This window comes from Phalacrocorax carbo, chromosome 2 (genome assembly GCF_963921805.1).
Source record: "Phalacrocorax carbo chromosome 2, bPhaCar2.1, whole genome shotgun sequence".
Classification (NCBI taxonomy): Eukaryota; Metazoa; Chordata; class Aves; order Suliformes; family Phalacrocoracidae; genus Phalacrocorax; species Phalacrocorax carbo.
Window position 1 is genome coordinate 43,648,875 of NC_087514.1, and position 15,769 is coordinate 43,664,643.

Consider the following 15,769-nt stretch of genomic DNA (forward strand, 5'->3'; position numbering starts at 1 on the left):
CTTTCTTTTAGTTTCTTTATCCTCTCACTATTTGTAATGTAGTGTTAATTGTTTGGTTTAATATCTTTCTGGTTATCAAAGTTAGGCCAATTTATCTGCAACCCTCCAGTGTTGCTGTACGCTGTTGCTGTTGCTGTGTCTCCGGGACACAGGGCTCTACCCACCCTGGGGACAGTGATGCACAGACATCAATATGATGGATACAAAATGCCTGTTTATTTAACTGCGTCACACACTTATATAGCTCTTGCGCTTCCTGTTCCTGCCACTCCTATGGGGAGGAGTCTATCTTTCCGTCACAGCCTGTGATCTTCCAGTCGCCGATCCCTGTCTATTCCCCTGCACTCCAGGTCAGGCTTTCCTTAAGAAAAATACTGTTTGTCCTTTTTCATTCCAGGGAATCTTCCTCAGGATTGTGAAACAGAATGAGAATGTAATGATTACTCTCACTGAGTTACCCCTGATTTTTAGATTTTCCACCATGGGTTTCCACCAGTTCACAGAATCACAGAATGGCAGGGGTTGGAAGGGACCTCTGGAGACCACCTCTTCCAACCCCCCTGCTTGAGCAGTGACACCCAGAGCAGGGGGCACAGGAACGCATCCAGGCGGGTTTTGAGTGTCTCCAGGGAAGGAGACTCCACACCCTCCCTGGGCAGCCTGTGCCACTGCTCTGTCACCCTCACAGGAAAGAAGTTTTTTCCCACATTGAGGTGGAACTTCCTGTGTTCCAGCTTGTGCCCATTGCCCCTTGTCCTGTTGTTGGGCACCACTGAAAAGGGTTTGGCCACATCCTCTTGACACCTGGCCTTTAGATATTTATAGGTATTGATGAAATCCCCCCTCAGCCTTCTCTTCTCCAGGCTGAACAAACCCAGTTCAAACATAATTATTTTTAGAAAACTGGAGATTGCATAACTACCGCTTTTGAAAATTTTACTACACCTAGCAGAATAAAACTACTGATTTAAAGGCCTAGTACAGACAAAAGCCAATTGCCTTCCCACTTGAATAATTTTTCCCCTCAGCTCTTGATTATTGTTATTTTTTCCATTAGTTGTCCTTCCTCAGTGCTTTGTACTTAAGATGCTATAAATACAGTGCAGTGTTTCAGAGGTTGGTCTCCTTGCTCATGCTGTAAAAGGAGAGAAAACCTGTTTGACAAATGAGCTTTCCAAGCAGTGACAGTCACAGTAAAAACTGACACTGTTTACCTTCCTGCTATCAAGGATAACAGAGGTAAACTTTGGAAATCAGTTGGTTTCTCTTGCTTTAACGTAAACCATGAGAACTCATGGAGGTTACAGATATTGGAAAATATCTGTAATTCCTGGATATTACTGTAGTTCTAATTTAGGAAGTATGAAGAGTCAAGTGAACATGGTTTGTTTATATGGGATGTCACAACACTGTTATTGTTATTCATCACTTGGCACAAAGGGAACCTTGGAGTACTTCCAGACAATCTACAAACTGGAGTAATTTCACATAATACTTGAGACAGCTGAAGAGGTAGCATCAGGAATGGGTTTTTATCTAGCTCAGACACTGAGATTCACTCCCAGGTGTCAACTGAAGAACACTTCAGGTCTATGATAAATTCAGCTCCAAAAGGAGCTACTTATACTGCATGAGCAATCACATATTCCAACCAAGACCCTGCTCTCAACCAAGATGCTGCTCCATGAGGATGCAGGTCTTCAGGAAGTCCTATGCCATACCTGCCAGTCTTGTGTTATTGTCTTGAATACCCCTAGTACATCTCAAATGGTGCCAGACCCTGAAGTTCAGGCAAGAACAGCATTATTTGGAAGGTATTTGGGTCACAAAATCCGTTGATGAAGAATACATTGAAAACCTTGAGAGAATATTTCTTAGGCTGCGGATGAGAACTTAGCACACAAGAATGACTACAAACTTTTCCAAAACTCAGGGATATGCTATAGCCTTATTGCTGATGTAAACTCAAAGACAAAGTCAAAGGCAATCTTACTGTCACCTAGCTACAAAATGCTTAAAAATTCTGTTCCTTTTTTGAGATGATCAGTTATTTTGTCCTTAGCAGAGGTAAAGATTCCCTAAACCATGAATAAAAGTGAATAGAATATTGCAACATTCTTGATTAAGCCAAAAGTCTAAAAAAGCATCTGAAAAGATTAGTACATACCACAATATGTATTTGCCTAAAAGTCAGTTTGTTAAGCTTCTCTCTATGAAACAGGAATACAAGTTTACATGTGACAGAAGATCACAATAAAAAGTCTGTCGGCTTTTCTTTCAGATCTCTAACCGGTAAAATAGAAAAATGTTCATACTGACAGAAAAAGATCTGGTAAGTTAAAAAGGTTCCCTAACAACTTCATGAAAATGTATTTATTGTGGTTACAGATCATCAACATCATGTTTCAGACCCTAACTCAATAGAATGTCATTAATGGCAGCACCACTGCTAAAGAGATGAGCAAAAAGCTTGTTACGATAGTTGAAAACCAAACTGAGAGGCAGATCACTTGTCACTACCAAGAGCAACTGGCAACATTTTCTGAAGGTATTGAATAGAAAAGTGAGTAACGCAGGAAACAGAGCAGTGAAGGAATCAAATCTTTCCCCGAGGAAGTGGAGGCTGCTTAGTTGCCAGGCTGCAGAGGTGGAGAACAGTGTTTGTTATACTGCAGAAGGAATCCCAGGAATTTCTAATATTTCATTTAAGGGAAAATTCTATTCTTACATGCACTGCCAGCCACACTTGTCATCAGCAGATCACAACCAAAGGAGACTAAAAGCAGCCAATACTTTTCCTATGTCAAATAAATTCTTAGCAATAGTATTACAGTGTTGTTAAAGTGAAAAGGGGCGGTATTACATAAATCCAAACTAAAGTATAATAAGCATATTGATTCTGGATCATGAAGGGCAGCTAGCTGCCCTGCTGAAGTTTAGGATTTGTGTAGTTTTTTCTGCAATACCCAGGTCATGCGTGCACAGCAAATTATATGAAGGCCATTTGTGAACAGTGAAATGAAAATTCTTGCCCAAGGATGTATGTTGTAGCTCGGGACTGTTACACAAATAGAGGAAATAGCACAATTATGTCAAGGTTGTCAGGCAACAGAACAAGCATGAACATGCTGTGGTTTACTGCAGTAGGTGGCTTCTCTACAGCAGTAAGCCCATATTGACTGAACTATTAACAGGACATATATTTTGATAGCAGTAAGTAGTCATTCTGAATTACTTTATGTATACTGAGTCAATCCAAATAGATCATCCTGACCGGCAGAAGCATGAAGGTTGTTAGGAATGCAACAATATTCATGCCCAAATTACCCCTAAAGAGTTTCAGTCATCTGTCACATCAGCTTTTTCAAATTCCGCCAAAACTAGACAATTATCTATAAATACAAGCAAGCGATTTGCTCTTTTCTTCTAAACATAGATGACATACAACACATTGCAATTCTTTTCATAAAGGAGAGAAATGAACGTTATGCTACTACAAATTGTTATCAGATGTTATTTATCCTTTCTCAGCCATCTAGTGGTCATGTTCGCTGGCAAGACCTCTTCTGAAGGGAGGCAGCATGGCTGCTCATGTCAACCTAACTATGTTCTCGGCGCATAGCTTACTGAGGGAAAGCAGTCATTCAGGCTCCGTTGTGCATATTTGATTTTTCATGTTATGAAAAAGCTGCGACAGATGAGTTGCAAACTCTGCTCTGCATTTTTAAGAGGAGCAAACTTGGAAGCCAAATTACTAACAGCGATTGCCGCCCTAGAAAAAGTTATAACGTGCTGCAGTTTTACTATACTGGAATTATAAACAGAGGGAAGCGCCGCGTAGTCCCAAGCCCTCATCAGCACTTAGCTGCTTCTCTGATGGTTTAGTCAACAACGATGTGCTGAAAGCTACAACTCAGATGCCACCTGAACCATTAGGCACTCGCGTGTCTACCATGAGCCACACACAAAGTTCCCAGTGCTGACATAAACTCAAAGCAGACAGGTTGCTCCCGCTACAGGTCCATGAACACTACCCGCAGAGCAAAACTGGACTAAACCCAAAAACTAATAATTTAATTTGGATCAGTGTTATTGGTTTTGTCACCATGAAGAAGTTTGTGGAAGCACAGCCTCAGGTTGGTCACTTAAGGTGGCAAAGTTCTGACACAGGATTTTCAAACTGAGGGTTTTCCTCTGTTAGCAACAGTGCTCTGAGCTTGATCTCCTTGATGCAAATTTTCGTTTGAATCTTTTACTTTCAGTCTTGTCAAGACCCAAATTTCTAAAGAAAGTGTTTCACTGACTGACAGGCTGTTTGGAAAATTTTCTGTCCTGAGACAGAATTCATCTGGATGGAATTTTTGTGAGTTTTGAAAGACAAAGCCTGTTTTTCTATGGGTAGCTGTCCCCCACACTAATGACACAGAGTATAGTGATGCTGCACTTGCTGAGAAGTTAGTAAGGAATGCTTTAGGTTCTGTAATTGGAAATCAGGCTCTCCTCACATGGATGAAACACACCTGAGATCCCTTGCTGGATGCTAAGAAAAGGCTGACGGAGTATAAGATCATTTTCAGACACTTTAATTTATGGCAACAAAATAGCGGCCTTGTTATTTTTCATATCTCCAGTGGTGATTTCCAGTCTGTATATGAGTAGGTACAAAACAGCTGTTATTCCCCGAGACATTGCCCTGACCTATTTGGGAATAGCAGGATAGATCTTCTCTTTTTTGCCTCAGTTTCGCTTGTGGGTTTCTCACTCTGCTTTCAAAGAATATTTGTATTGAAATAACATAGAAAATTTCGGCTGAGAATAGAAGAGATAGCACTTGTATCTTGATAAATTCTAGCAAGTTTTCCATGCATTAAATAGCTCTCTACAGGTTTAACCTGCCATTCCAAATCCATGGTGAATTAAGTCCATTCTTTTTAAAGCAAGCCAAGGATATTGTGAATCAAGGCTCTTACATCAATATTAGTGAGTGTTTTGTAATATTACACTTTCAGACATCATACCCAGATCAAAAATATGAAAAATTGAAACATATTCCATTCATCTGATGCCAAATCTGCTTCACTTTGCTCACGGAAACCACTAACCATTTTCACTGTTGATTTAAATGAGCAAAATGATCGTACATTGACATCTTGAAAGAATATGCATGTCATCAAGGAAATATATGTAGTCTAGCTCATGGTAACTTACAGAAGTGATACTTTTCATTAAAATCATCAAAGCATAAGCCAAAAGCAAGACTACATAACCTGACTATACCTTAGACTGTTCTCCAGTAAGTAATACTGATCTGTGCATTTGAAACCAGGATTTGTAATGTATTGATCAATCCACGTCCATGAATTCACAAATACTGGTTTACCTTTCCAGTTAATTTGAACACAACCTTTAGCCACAAAAACATATTCTAATAATCTTTATCTTTGTTCAACAGGGGACAAATTTTTGCTTTAAACAGGATGTGTGCAGGATAAATTTTGTTTCTGAACGGCAATAACAAGAAGCTTTAAAGTAAATCAGACACCGTAAAGTAATTCCACAATGCCTTGGAAAGAACCCAAGACTTGCTGGTACCTAAATATATTCTCTATGGGTAAATGGATCGGCCACCCCCAATGTGAACAATAACTATATTCCCCTGATAACTCCACGGAGTACTCCATGAAATTAGTTTTCTCGCTGATAAGGATGGAAATTTAAACTGATGCTTATTAAAAATGCAGAAGATGCTAGAATCCTACTTTAAACAATGACACAGTAAAATTTTATTTTAATGAAAAACTGTGTTTCTAAAAGATTGCTTCAGCATTTTTCAATGCCAATGTCAGAGACATGGAATTGTTTTGCCTCACAGAACATCTATGATATAGAAACGAATTACTTAATAATGAGAGGAGATACCCATAACAAAAGAGCCTCAGCAGCTCAAATATTTTCACTCTGCTCATTACTAATTCCCTATAGGTGAAATACATTCCAATAACAAGTGTCCTGAAGTATTCTGAAAACGGCTGGAAACAGATCCTTAAAATTTTTTTTATTGTGAAATTCCTGGAGATTGCATCAAGTTTCAGGACAATTGGTGTTTTAAATTTTTTAATAGCTCAAATGCTTTTCCTAAACATGTATTAAAATTTTCTGTATTTTCCCTGGTGCTCTTTATATTGAGATTCTTTACTAAAGGACTCATGAGATCATTAGTAGTTTGGTTTTACCTGTGTCAAGAGACATATTACATAACCTTTGGATGTTTCCATTTCTTAAAAGTTTGACACTTATGTCATTTATATTCTAAGAGCTGTGGCCCTTTCAAATTCTAGAGATACGTGTAAGTTATATCCATGCGTTAATTAAATCTCAGACACCTTAGAACTGTATTTAATCTTAAAAAATACACAGGATAAAAGAAATAATGAGAACATATTGCAATGTACTACCTGTTTTTCAGTTGCAAACTCTTCCATAGACAGTAAGACAGCCAGTGAGAAATACCGTCTCTACACAATCATGTACCTATTTAATTAAATACATTTTTAAAACACTGGAGTAAGCCAAGGTGCTTATTCATAATTTACCTGACAAGAAGTATAAATTAGTCATTATTTAGGACTACGCTGCCATAGTTAAATTGTTTTTGCTCTATTGTCCTAGGTTTCTCCACTTTATACTGCGATCCAAACCCAGAATTTAAAACCTATCTATCAATTTACATTAATGTAGTAATCAATCCACATACAGCCATAAATGTATTGCTGGCTAAAACACTTCATATATTTCCCTCGTCTGAAAATCCATATTCATTTAAGAAAGATTTTCAATAAGTAAATCAATAGTTTTAAGAATCTCTGGAAAGGAAACAATATCACTCTCACTAACCAAACTAACCAAAGCAACATGGCCTCTGTAGAGCAGGTCTAAGGAATAAAATAAAATATGGAACAAAATCTAATAAAATTACTTTTATATTAAAATACTTAAGAGCATCCACACCCTAATTTCCAACTTACGGTACAGGTGGCTTTGTATGTGTGATGACCCTTGATCTATCACAACAGAAGAAAACAGAGTCCCTTTAAGAATTCCAGAAACCTGCTCTGATAGCCTCAGTTGATCAGAACAGCCAGAACCACTAGAGATTGACATGTACAACACTTACCAGCCCATAAACTCCTCATGCAGCAGCTCCAGGGAAACCAATAGTGAATCTGGGCAAGGAATTGTACTTGAGCCCGTCCCGCCCATGCTTTCACAGCAGTATCAAAGTAAGCACTGCACAGGCAAGGCCCAGCCACCCAGAGCAGCGTGGTACCCAGAGCACGAATGGGACGCTGTTAACCACACTACTCATACCGGAGAGTGCTCAGTGTAGCCTGTCAATATAGGACAAATTACATTATCCCTACGCAGGATTTTTTAAAAAATATTTGTCTTATTCTGGAACCAATACAGCAGTTAAATTAATGTTCCTGTTCCTAAATAAGTGCCCACCTCTGGTAAATAGCCCAAATGCCTAAGTATCGTACTGAGATGATGTCGAATGTGGTACAGATAGCGATGCCCGCATCTCAAGTAATCTCTCAAGAGTTTCCATTTAGTTGTTAAGCTTTTTGCTTACCTGAGAGCACATGATGAGAATGAGACGCACTCTTGCACTGGCAGAAATGTCACAGAGCAGTGCAGCTGAACATGCTAAAAAACCTCCTGTTTTAATGGCTGATACTGGCTGTTGACTCAGAGCAATCAAGCATTTGGGCTAATGTGGGTTTTTTTCTCCTTATTGACATAAGCCTGAAGCCTGTGACACAGAATGACCTAAACCTACTTGAAGGTAGGTGGCAGAACGTAAAAGAACTTGTAACTACAGTACCAATGCTATTTGTAAATCATTTGGTTCAAACAGAAATCACTACGTAAAGCAAAATCACCTTCACGTCTGCAGTATCCAAATCCAGTGGGCTCCCAGGCACATTTTAAAATTAGTATCTCAAACTTACCTAGCTGCTTTGTTATGGAGACTATAGTTTCAGGGCGGGGGGTTTTCCCAGTGCATTAATGACAACTGCAAATTCCAGTTGACACTTACAAACCAAAAAAAATATCCTACAAAAGACGCGGGTTCTGTGCTCCAAGAGACAGACCGCAGCAGAGGTCTAGCCATCCACCTATGTAACAGGAACACAGCCACACCAGGGAACAAATTTCTTTGGTCCTGGAGACCATTTCAGAGCCACTGTCATGGTGAAAGAAAGTGTCACACAGAATCTGCGTTCTCTTTACTCCACCTTAGGGCATGACTGATTTAACTTTAGATTAGTCTCCCAAGAGGGCCACGTGGCCAAGAGAAAAACAGAAACAGCCATACATAAATTTATTTTCCTGAAGTACAAAAAAAAGAGGATAAATATAGACAAAAACAGGTAATAAAAACGTGCTCCGGCCAAACAAGTAACGGTGCTGATGTTGCAAGAACGACAGTTTTGGGCATGGATGTAAGAAAGATGTAAACATGCTGGCACATGAGTCGAAAACCAGTTTGAACCACGCTTTTAATGTGCACGACGAAAGTAGCATATTTCCGCCCGCCGGGGTTTGTGAAAGTCTCCCAGTCCGATTCAAATAAATTACATAAATAGGAGCGGGGCCGGGCACCTCCCTGCCCGTCGGTCGGCGCGCCCCCGAGCCAGTCCCTCCTCATCCTCACACGTCGGGGTAGCCGCAGTAGTAGACGGCGGTGCTGGCGTCCGACACGGCCGAGGAGACGGGCCCCGCGCCCGCCTCGGGGCCCGCGAAGGGCAGCCCCAGCTCGGGCTTGCAGGCGAAGCGCAGGTACTGCTCGAACTCGGTGCGGTCCACCTCGCCCAGCAGCTCCTCCTGCGGCAAGTGCTCCAGCGGCTCCCGGCACGGCGCCGCCTCGGGCGGCGGCGACGGCTGCCCGACCGCCCCCGGCCCCAGCGCCGGCCCCAGCGCCGGCCCCAGCGCCGCCGGCGGCCCCAGCGGCCCGCGGCCCGGGCCCGGCGGCTGGCAGGCCTGCCCGTAGTAGGCGTGCAGCGGCGGCGGGCAGCCCAGCAGCCCCTGCAGCGAGCCGCCCGGCCCCAGCGCCTCGCCGGGCGGCAGGTGCCGGCGCAGCGCGGCGCCCGCCGGGCTCTCGGCCGCCGCCGACGGGTACTCGGCCGCCGCCGCCGACGGGTGCGGGGCGTAGCCGTAGGGCCCCAGCGGGCACTCCTCCTGCAGCCCCGCCGCCAGGAACGGCGCCTCGCTCTCCGCCGCGTCCAGCGGCGACGGGTCCGGCGTCGGCAGCCCGTAGCCGTCGAAGCCGGCGCCCAGCGGCGGACAGTCCCGGTAGTGGCCCGCCGCCGCCGCGTAGCCCTGCTCGCCGTAGGGCAGGCCCAGGCCCTCCACGCACATCCTGCCGCCGCCGCCGCCGCCGCCGCCGCCGGGCTCGCCGCCCAGCCCGGGCCCCGCCGCCTCCGCCAGGCCGTGCTGCAGGAAGCCGCTCTCCGCCCGCTTCAGGCGCTTCACCTGCTTCCGCCGCCGCGGCCGGTACTTGTAGTTGGGGTGGTCCTGCATGTGCTGCACCCGCAGCCGCTCCGCCTCCTCCACGAACGGCCGCTTCTCCGACAGTGACAGCGCCTTCCACGATTTACCTGCCACCACGAGCACCGTCAGACCGGCCGCCCACCGCAGCCCCGCGGCCCCCGCGACCGACCGACCGACCGCGGGCTCCGCGCCCTCGCTCCCGCACCCCGCCGCTACCCGCGCCGCCACCCCCGGGCACTCCCGGCTCCCGCCCGCCGACGGCCCCGGCTCACCGGCACCCCCGGGACCCCCCGCCACCCGCCCGACGGCACCCCCGGGAACCCCCCTCTGCTCACCCAGCATCTTGCTGAGCTCGGCGTTGTGCAGGTCCGGGTTCTGCTGCGCCAGCCGCTTGCGCTCGTCCTTGGCCCACACCATGAAGGCGTTCATGGGCCGCCGGATCCGCGCCTCGCTCTTGCTCCGGCCGCCCGCCGCCCCCGACGGCGCCGCCTCGCCCTTCGCCTTCGCCTCGCCCAGCGGGCTCAGCGGCTCTGCCCAGGGGCAGGGGCCCACGGCCGGCATCATGGTGGGCAGCGAGCACCGCCCCTGCGCCTGGTCGTCGCTGCTGGCGTAGCCCGCATCGGGGCTGCTCATCTCGGGTCGGGAGGCGCCGCCGCCGCCAAGGCCGGGCGCTGCGGCGGGGCGGCGGGACGGGCTCGCCGCTGGGGCCCCGCTCGCTGCTGCCGCCCGCCGCCGCCCGGCCCTATTTGAGCTGCGGCGCGGCCAATGGGGCGGCGGGGGCGGGCGCGCCGCGGGACGGTGCCGCCGGCGGCTCCCGCTGGGGCGGCCCCGGGGCTCCTCCCGCCGCCGCCGCCGCTCGCCGGGGCTGGTGGCTCCCGCGCTCCCCGTGGGACCGGGTGCCCCTGGCGAGGGCGCGGAGTTGCTTCGGTGTGTCGCGGTACCGCGGAGCAGCGCCGCCCCCCGGCAGAGATCTCCTCCCGCCCGGCTCCCGCCTCCGCTTCGCGGGCTCCGCTCCCGCCGCCCGCCCAGCGCTTTGCCTCCTCGGCTCATCTGTCTCGTTAAGCCACGGAGTGTTCAAAACCAAGCCGACCCAGGGAAGTTCACCGGAGTGTTTAGAAAGGCTGTGGATACAGCCCTCCCTGTTTTTCCTAAAAAGGGGTTTATGGGGTTTTTCTGCCACTTGATTTCACGACTGTCCGACTGCCGTCATCGCGACGGGTGCCGATAACCGGGACCTGCTCATCAGCTGTTAGGATTCTTCCGTTTTAACCTTTCCAGTGCCTGAGCGTACTCGCGGCCGTGCCGTGGCCGCGCCCTCACCACGCGTGGGGCAGGCACGCTGCCAGTGCAGGTCCCGCGCGGGCTGGATGCGCCGCCGGTTCCCCACGGCCGCGCCACCGGCGGCCGGGGCGCGTTTGTCGGACCACTTCGTCGTGCAGCGCGACCGCACAAGCCGAGAGCATCCCTGCCTTCACCCTGGAAATACAGCGTCTTATTTCAATACAGAGGCTGTGCAGCTACGGGGGGAGGGGGGTGGGGAATACCGAATAAAGCCCGTGCCCTCCCCTATTAAGTTTGCCGGCCGTCGAGGATAAGGCCTTTTTACCCCCAGCAAGGCGCGTTTTTCCACGGCAGCCTCTCTCTGCTACGGTGGGCGCGGCGGGGCGGGGAGGGCGGGGTCCCGCCGGGGCGGGGCGGGGGCTGCCGGGGGTAACGGAGTGGGAGTACCCCCGGCAGCTCCCTGCCCTCGGGGACACCCCCCCCCCGGCTTCTCCACCGACCGACACGGGAATTCTTTAAGGCATCCTGCCACTTCTTGCCCGATACCTCCGTGCTCGTGCCTCGCTTGAAGTCGCGACTGACCACCTTGGCGTTAGTCCCCGACGAAGCGCGGGGCTGGCGCGAGTTGTTTAGTCCTTTGTCTCCCGCGTGAGGTTGCAACTGGGGACCCCGAAAAGCGAAGGCAAATGCCTGCGGGCGGGGGAGGGGCCGGGGGCGGGAGCCGTCCCGGAGGAACGGCCAAGGGGCCACTGGAAGGCAAAGGTGTCCACTTAAGGCTGACAGAAATCCGTTCTGAGAGAATTTAGCTGATTATATTTACATTAAACCCCCTTAAACTGCGGGGAGGAATGGCTTCTCCGCTCTAGTTTTTCACGCACACACAAAATTCTTGAGGTATCTATTTTAAATTTCCCCGGTACAGAAATACGCAGCCGCCCCCGTTCCCTGCCGTAACCCGGGGCCGACTTTTAGCGAAAAAAATTTGACATCCTCAAGGACGAGGCGCGGGGAGGGGGGACACGACACGACACGGGACGACGACAGGACCCGTCCCGCAACTGCCCCGGCGCCGCTTTCGGCGGGCTCTCGGCGAGGCTGAAGCCGCACCGCGCCTCCTCTCGGACGCCTGCGCGGCGCTCCCGTCCTCTTATGTCACCCCTCCGCGCCCGCCCTGGCGCCCCCGATCGTGCTGCTCGGCAGCGGGACAGCGAGGCCACCGCGGGGCGGGGATTTGCCGCCCGGAGCCCCCCGGGCGAGCGGCGGGTCGCCCCGTGGATCCTCCACCCGCGGGCTGCGCCCTCCGTACCGGCCCGGTTAGGCTGGGAACCGGCCTCCTCCGAGCAAGCGTGGCTTTGAAACGCGTTTCGGACGTAATCTGTTGATTACGTCTAAGCATGTAACTCCACCCGGTCTTCAGCCCTGGGAGCCCACAAGCACCCGGGGGACACGGCGATCCGGAGTGAGACCGGATCACAGGTGGCTCCGCGCGGCGCTCTGCGCGGGCGGGGGAACAAGCAGCTCACCCTTCTCCTGCGCGGGCCCCAACGCCTTCATCACCTGTCGCCTTTGCAGGGCAGGAGCTGCTTATTCCCGCTGACAGCCATGTTCTCTTTGTTTTCCCTTTCGGAAGCTGTGGTGGGCCTTGGGTTTTTTTCCCCAGCCCAATGAATTAAGCTGAGGATAGATTGGGTGGCATCCCTGCTGGAGAGAGGTCACAGAATCACGGAATGTTAGGTGTTGGAAGGGTCCTCTGGAGATCACCTCGTCCAACCCCCCTGCTTGAGCAGTGACACCCAGAGCAGGGGGCACAGGAACGCGTCCAGGTGGGTTTTGAATGTCTCCAGGGAAGGAGACTCCACACCCTCCCTGGGCAGCCTGTGCCACTGCTCTGTCACCCTCACAGGAAAGAAGTTTTTTCTCACATTGAGGTGGAACTTCCTGTGTTCCAACTTGTGCCCATGGCCCCTTGTCCTGTCACTGGGCACTATTCAAAAGAGCCTAGTCCCATCATCCTGACAGCCTCACTTTAGATATTTATAGGTATTGATGAAATCCCCCCTCAGCCTTCTCTTCTCCAGGCTGAACAGACCCAGGTCTCTCAGCCTTTCCTCATAAGGGAGATGCTCCAGTCCCCTGATCATCTTGGTAGCTCTCTGCTGGGCTTGCTTGAGCAGTTCCCTGTCCTTGAACTGGGGGTCACCCGGCTGCCATGGCAGGTGCGAGGACAATTACAGAGCTGCTCTTGCTCTGGGCCAGGATTCACCTCTTAGTTGAAATCTCTTTATGCCACAGACCTCCTGTGAGCTCCTCAGCAAATCATTCAGGGTGAAATACGTACACTTGAAGTATCAAAAAGCAGCAGTCTTGACTTCTCAGGAAGAGACGAGACTTCTCGAGAAGCCTTGTCCTGCCAGCACACCATGCTGCAGCTGCCTCTGTTTAAACACACAGAGGGTGAAAGCAACTGTCCTCTTTTTGTGGATGGGAAGCTGAAGCAGGGCGATGGAGCTCTGACCTGACAGGCATTTAATTACTCAACACATTAATTCTCTCTTCATCCTTAAGCACACGTGAGTATGTAAGCACTGGAATTTACAGACCTTGCCGTGGCACAGGCTACCCGGTGCTGCCACGCAGCCACCACCAGGCCCGATGGGGCACACAAGTATCTATGTGATGGACCCGAGGAGACATTTGCGCCAGTTTTCTGCCCTCGTCAAATCGCGGGGCAATTCGGTGGCGGATCTCAAGGGAAAGTGAAGCCCGGCGGGCCCCTGGGAGCTCCCACTGCTGGCTGCCAACAGCGGGTCCCACTGCGCTGCAGGCAGAGCTGCAGGGCTGCGGGCAGGGCTGGAACAGGCAGGTGGCCCGTCAGTGGTTGTAATGCCGGGGACCCGACACAGCCCCCTCCGGCCCGGCAGCCACACGAGCACGGCGCCGCTGTCGTTGAGGCTTGTCGCAAGGCTGCAAACGACCTGCCGCTGTCACCCACGCCGTTTGCACCAGTGTCATTGCCCACGCCCGGGTGGCCAGCTGGGGTTTTCAGGACACCTTCCCGTGTGGGCATGCTAAAAGCAGAGGGTTTTGTGTCCTTCACAGGCAATTTAAACAGCGGGGGAGATGGGGGAGGTATTTATTCCAAAAGAAGACTAGGGTCGCCAAGTAAACAAAGAAAACTGGTCTGCAAGAATTCCTGCAGCAGTATTGCTGCTAATGCCTTCTGTGAATTACTCTCTTTCTAGTCTGAAAAGCACATGGCTACCAGAAACGGACAGAAACCCGCTAAGGCAAAGCTGTTTTTCAGAGCACAAGAGCGCTGTTTCCTGTCCCGTCCAGCCCCAGCCACTCTCCACTAGCGAGTGGGGTTTTCTTCTGCAGTCCTGCCTTTTCCCCGCCATCTGCCTGGTATAGACGAACCTTGGGCTGGTTTTAACTCAACACCTTTGTATGAAACCTCTTTCTCTTGGGCTAGGCCTACTTCCTTTTCTACCGATTTACCTAAGGAATAGAGAGCGCACGCACACACACACAAAAAAGAAAAACGAAAGGAAGAAAAAGGCGCTTGCAGTGCGACACCCACGTAAGGAGCTTGGCTGCGTTAGGAAAAATTGAGATCCGATTACAGATGTCTTGAAACATGATGAATTGGCAAGAAAGGGACAAAAAACCCAACCAACCAAACAAACAAACAAAAAAAAACAAACAAAAAAGATAAGAGCTTCATACCTTTTGGGCACAAGTGGCCTGAGGGAGCTGCACAGAGCGCTCATGGTCCCTGTGGGAAGGGGCCTGAAGGCTCTGCCCAGCTAATGCCCCATTTAACTGGAGAGCAGATGTTCTGGCAAGGTTAAAGAGGCATTTAAAGATGTCACCCCATCTTTTTGGTGAAGCGAGGAGCAAACCAGAACCACTGCAGGAAGGGCCAATGGGGTTTCCAGGGAGAGAAGAGCCCTGGTGCACCACGGCAGAATGAGGAGGCCATGAGGCGCCTCGTTCCGTGGCACATATGTGCAGCCTTCCCCACAGCCTCCCAAGGCAGGTAGCGACCGCTTCCACCCCCTGACCGTTCCAGAACCATGGAAAATACTTGCGAAAGGTAATAAATCAGTTTGAAGTCCTTTTAATACACGATTGTCGTGGGCATTCATGGGATGTGAGGAAGGTTTGACATTTCCAACAGGCCTACAGGACAGGTTTGGGTGTATAACCTTTGGAATCGGAAAGTCGAGACATGCTCTATGGAACTTAGGGCTCGGACAGAGCTTCAGAAAATTTTGCTCCAAGTATATTGGCAGTGCATAAACTTGCCACATTTTAAGCATGTTAAAGAAGATTCAGACAGTTGTTCTCACAGGAAGGAGTGGCAGGGTGGGGGGAACTACACGTCTGGATACATACAGGAAAGCACATCCCTTAGATTTGAGTCTGCAAAAGCTCTGTGCAAAGGGCTGTTGTGAGATCTTCCCGTACATCATCACCACACACTGTTTGGCACCCAGGACTGCTATGCTGGCCAGCCCTTTTTCTAAAACCTGTATATTTATTTAATGCAATTTATTGTCAGTCCCATCTGGTATTACTATAAAAGTTAAGTAGAAGATTTTCAACCTTCGTCATGAACCCGCTTACAATTTCAAGTCCCCTGCAGCTTTCAGCTGTTCGACCAGCTGGGGTGAAGGAGAGAGGAGGGGAGCAAACCCTGCACCTCACTGGAAAATGATGAGAAATGGTGGCCAAACTTATCAAAAGCATAATAATTATCTATTTGCAAAAACAACCAGAGCGATTTTCCTCCAGAAAGCCGTGTATGTGTGCACAAAGGGCAAAACGACTTTAATGTAATCCTGTGAGTTATACCCATATAATAAAAGGAAAACTCAACCAAACAAACCCACCATTTCTCATGCCTATTTCTTTACTGGGTTTACGTACC

The 15,769-nt window shown here is 49.5% G+C and overlaps 1 protein-coding gene across 1 annotated transcript; it reads right to left on the reverse strand.

Moving 5' to 3' along the window:
- Positions 1 to 8,372: 8,372 nt before the first annotated feature.
- On the reverse strand, positions 8,373 to 10,620 carry LOC135311920 (transcription factor SOX-17-like). Its single transcript, XM_064442715.1, has 2 exons — positions 9,891 to 10,620; positions 8,373 to 9,662 (listed from the first exon to the last, which is right to left on the reverse strand). Exons 1-2 carry the CDS (start codon positions 10,603 to 10,605, stop codon positions 8,716 to 8,718), a joined length of 1,662 nt encoding a protein of 553 aa, XP_064298785.1. The 5' UTR covers positions 10,606 to 10,620; the 3' UTR covers positions 8,373 to 8,715.
- Positions 10,621 to 15,769: the final 5,149 nt, after the last annotated feature.

Excerpts from the sequence above, each read along its gene's own strand:
- LOC135311920 (XM_064442715.1), bottom strand. The coding sequence starts at position 10,605 with ATGAGCCGAGGAGGCAAAGCGCTGGGCGGGCGGCGGGAGCGGAGCCCG. Across the intron at positions 9,663-9,890 it reads CGAGCTCAGCAAGATGCTGG|GTAAATCGTGGAAGGCGCTG; the intron begins GTGAGCAGAGGG and ends TCGTGGTGGCAG.